At 63.6% G+C, this 635-nt stretch overlaps 1 protein-coding gene across 1 annotated transcript in view; it reads right to left on the bottom strand.

Annotated features, from left to right (window-relative positions):
- Positions 1-290: 290 nt before the first annotated feature.
- The window catches only part of LOC130587502 (plexin domain-containing protein 1-like), a gene marked incomplete at its 3' end in the record, with an annotated part of 14,204 nt that continues 13,859 nt past the window's right edge, over positions 291-635 (bottom strand). The window contains exon 7 of the mRNA XM_057388484.1: positions 291-386. Coding sequence (XP_057244467.1) covers positions 291-386 — 96 coding nt within the window. The remainder of the gene's footprint in view (positions 387-635) is intronic.

The following is a 635-nucleotide window of genomic DNA, read 5'->3' as shown; positions in this document are numbered from 1 at the left end:
TGGGGATTTTTGTGGGATTTCCTGCGGATCCTTTCCTTTATCAGCTCTTCCCGGGCTGGATTCCAAAAAAGCTGAGCGCGGTTTGTGCCACGGCTCAGCCGATCCCGAGCGGGTCCATCCAGGCAGGGCTGGACCGGGGACAGTTCGGTGACACGAGCAGGTCCTTGGGGACACCAGACTGACCTCACCCCTCCCTCCGTGGATCCCAAAAAACCGGCAAAAATCGCCCTCTTCCCCCTGCAAAGCGGGGCTGCTGCGGGTTTAGGGTGGAATTTGGGGTGGGAACTCACTGGGCAGCGGGGTGAACTCCACGGCGGTCAGGCTGGCGATCCGGCTGGTGTCCAGCTCCACGCGGTGGTACTCGTAGATGGTCCGGCGCCGCGATTCTGCAACGGAGCCCGGGACTCAGAGCGGGCACAAACCCGACCCTGCCGAGGGATGGGCACCGCCCGGGGCTGGGGGAAAATGCTGGAAGGGAGAGGGGGCTCCAGGAGTGGGGGCTGTTCCCTTGGAGAGGTGCTGGGGCACGGATTTCCCTTTGCCAGGAGGAGCCGGRGGATGTCGGGGCACAAATTCCCCTCTCCTGCCCTGCCAGGAGGAGTTAGGGGATGCTGGGGCACAAATTCCCCTTTGCC

Source organism: Malurus melanocephalus, unplaced genomic scaffold, assembly GCF_030028575.1.
Source record: "Malurus melanocephalus ecotype Western Australia unplaced genomic scaffold, MMel_1.1 scaffold_1996, whole genome shotgun sequence".
Classification (NCBI taxonomy): domain Eukaryota; kingdom Metazoa; phylum Chordata; class Aves; order Passeriformes; family Maluridae; genus Malurus; species Malurus melanocephalus.
This window is presented reverse-complemented; position numbering and strand designations above follow the sequence as displayed.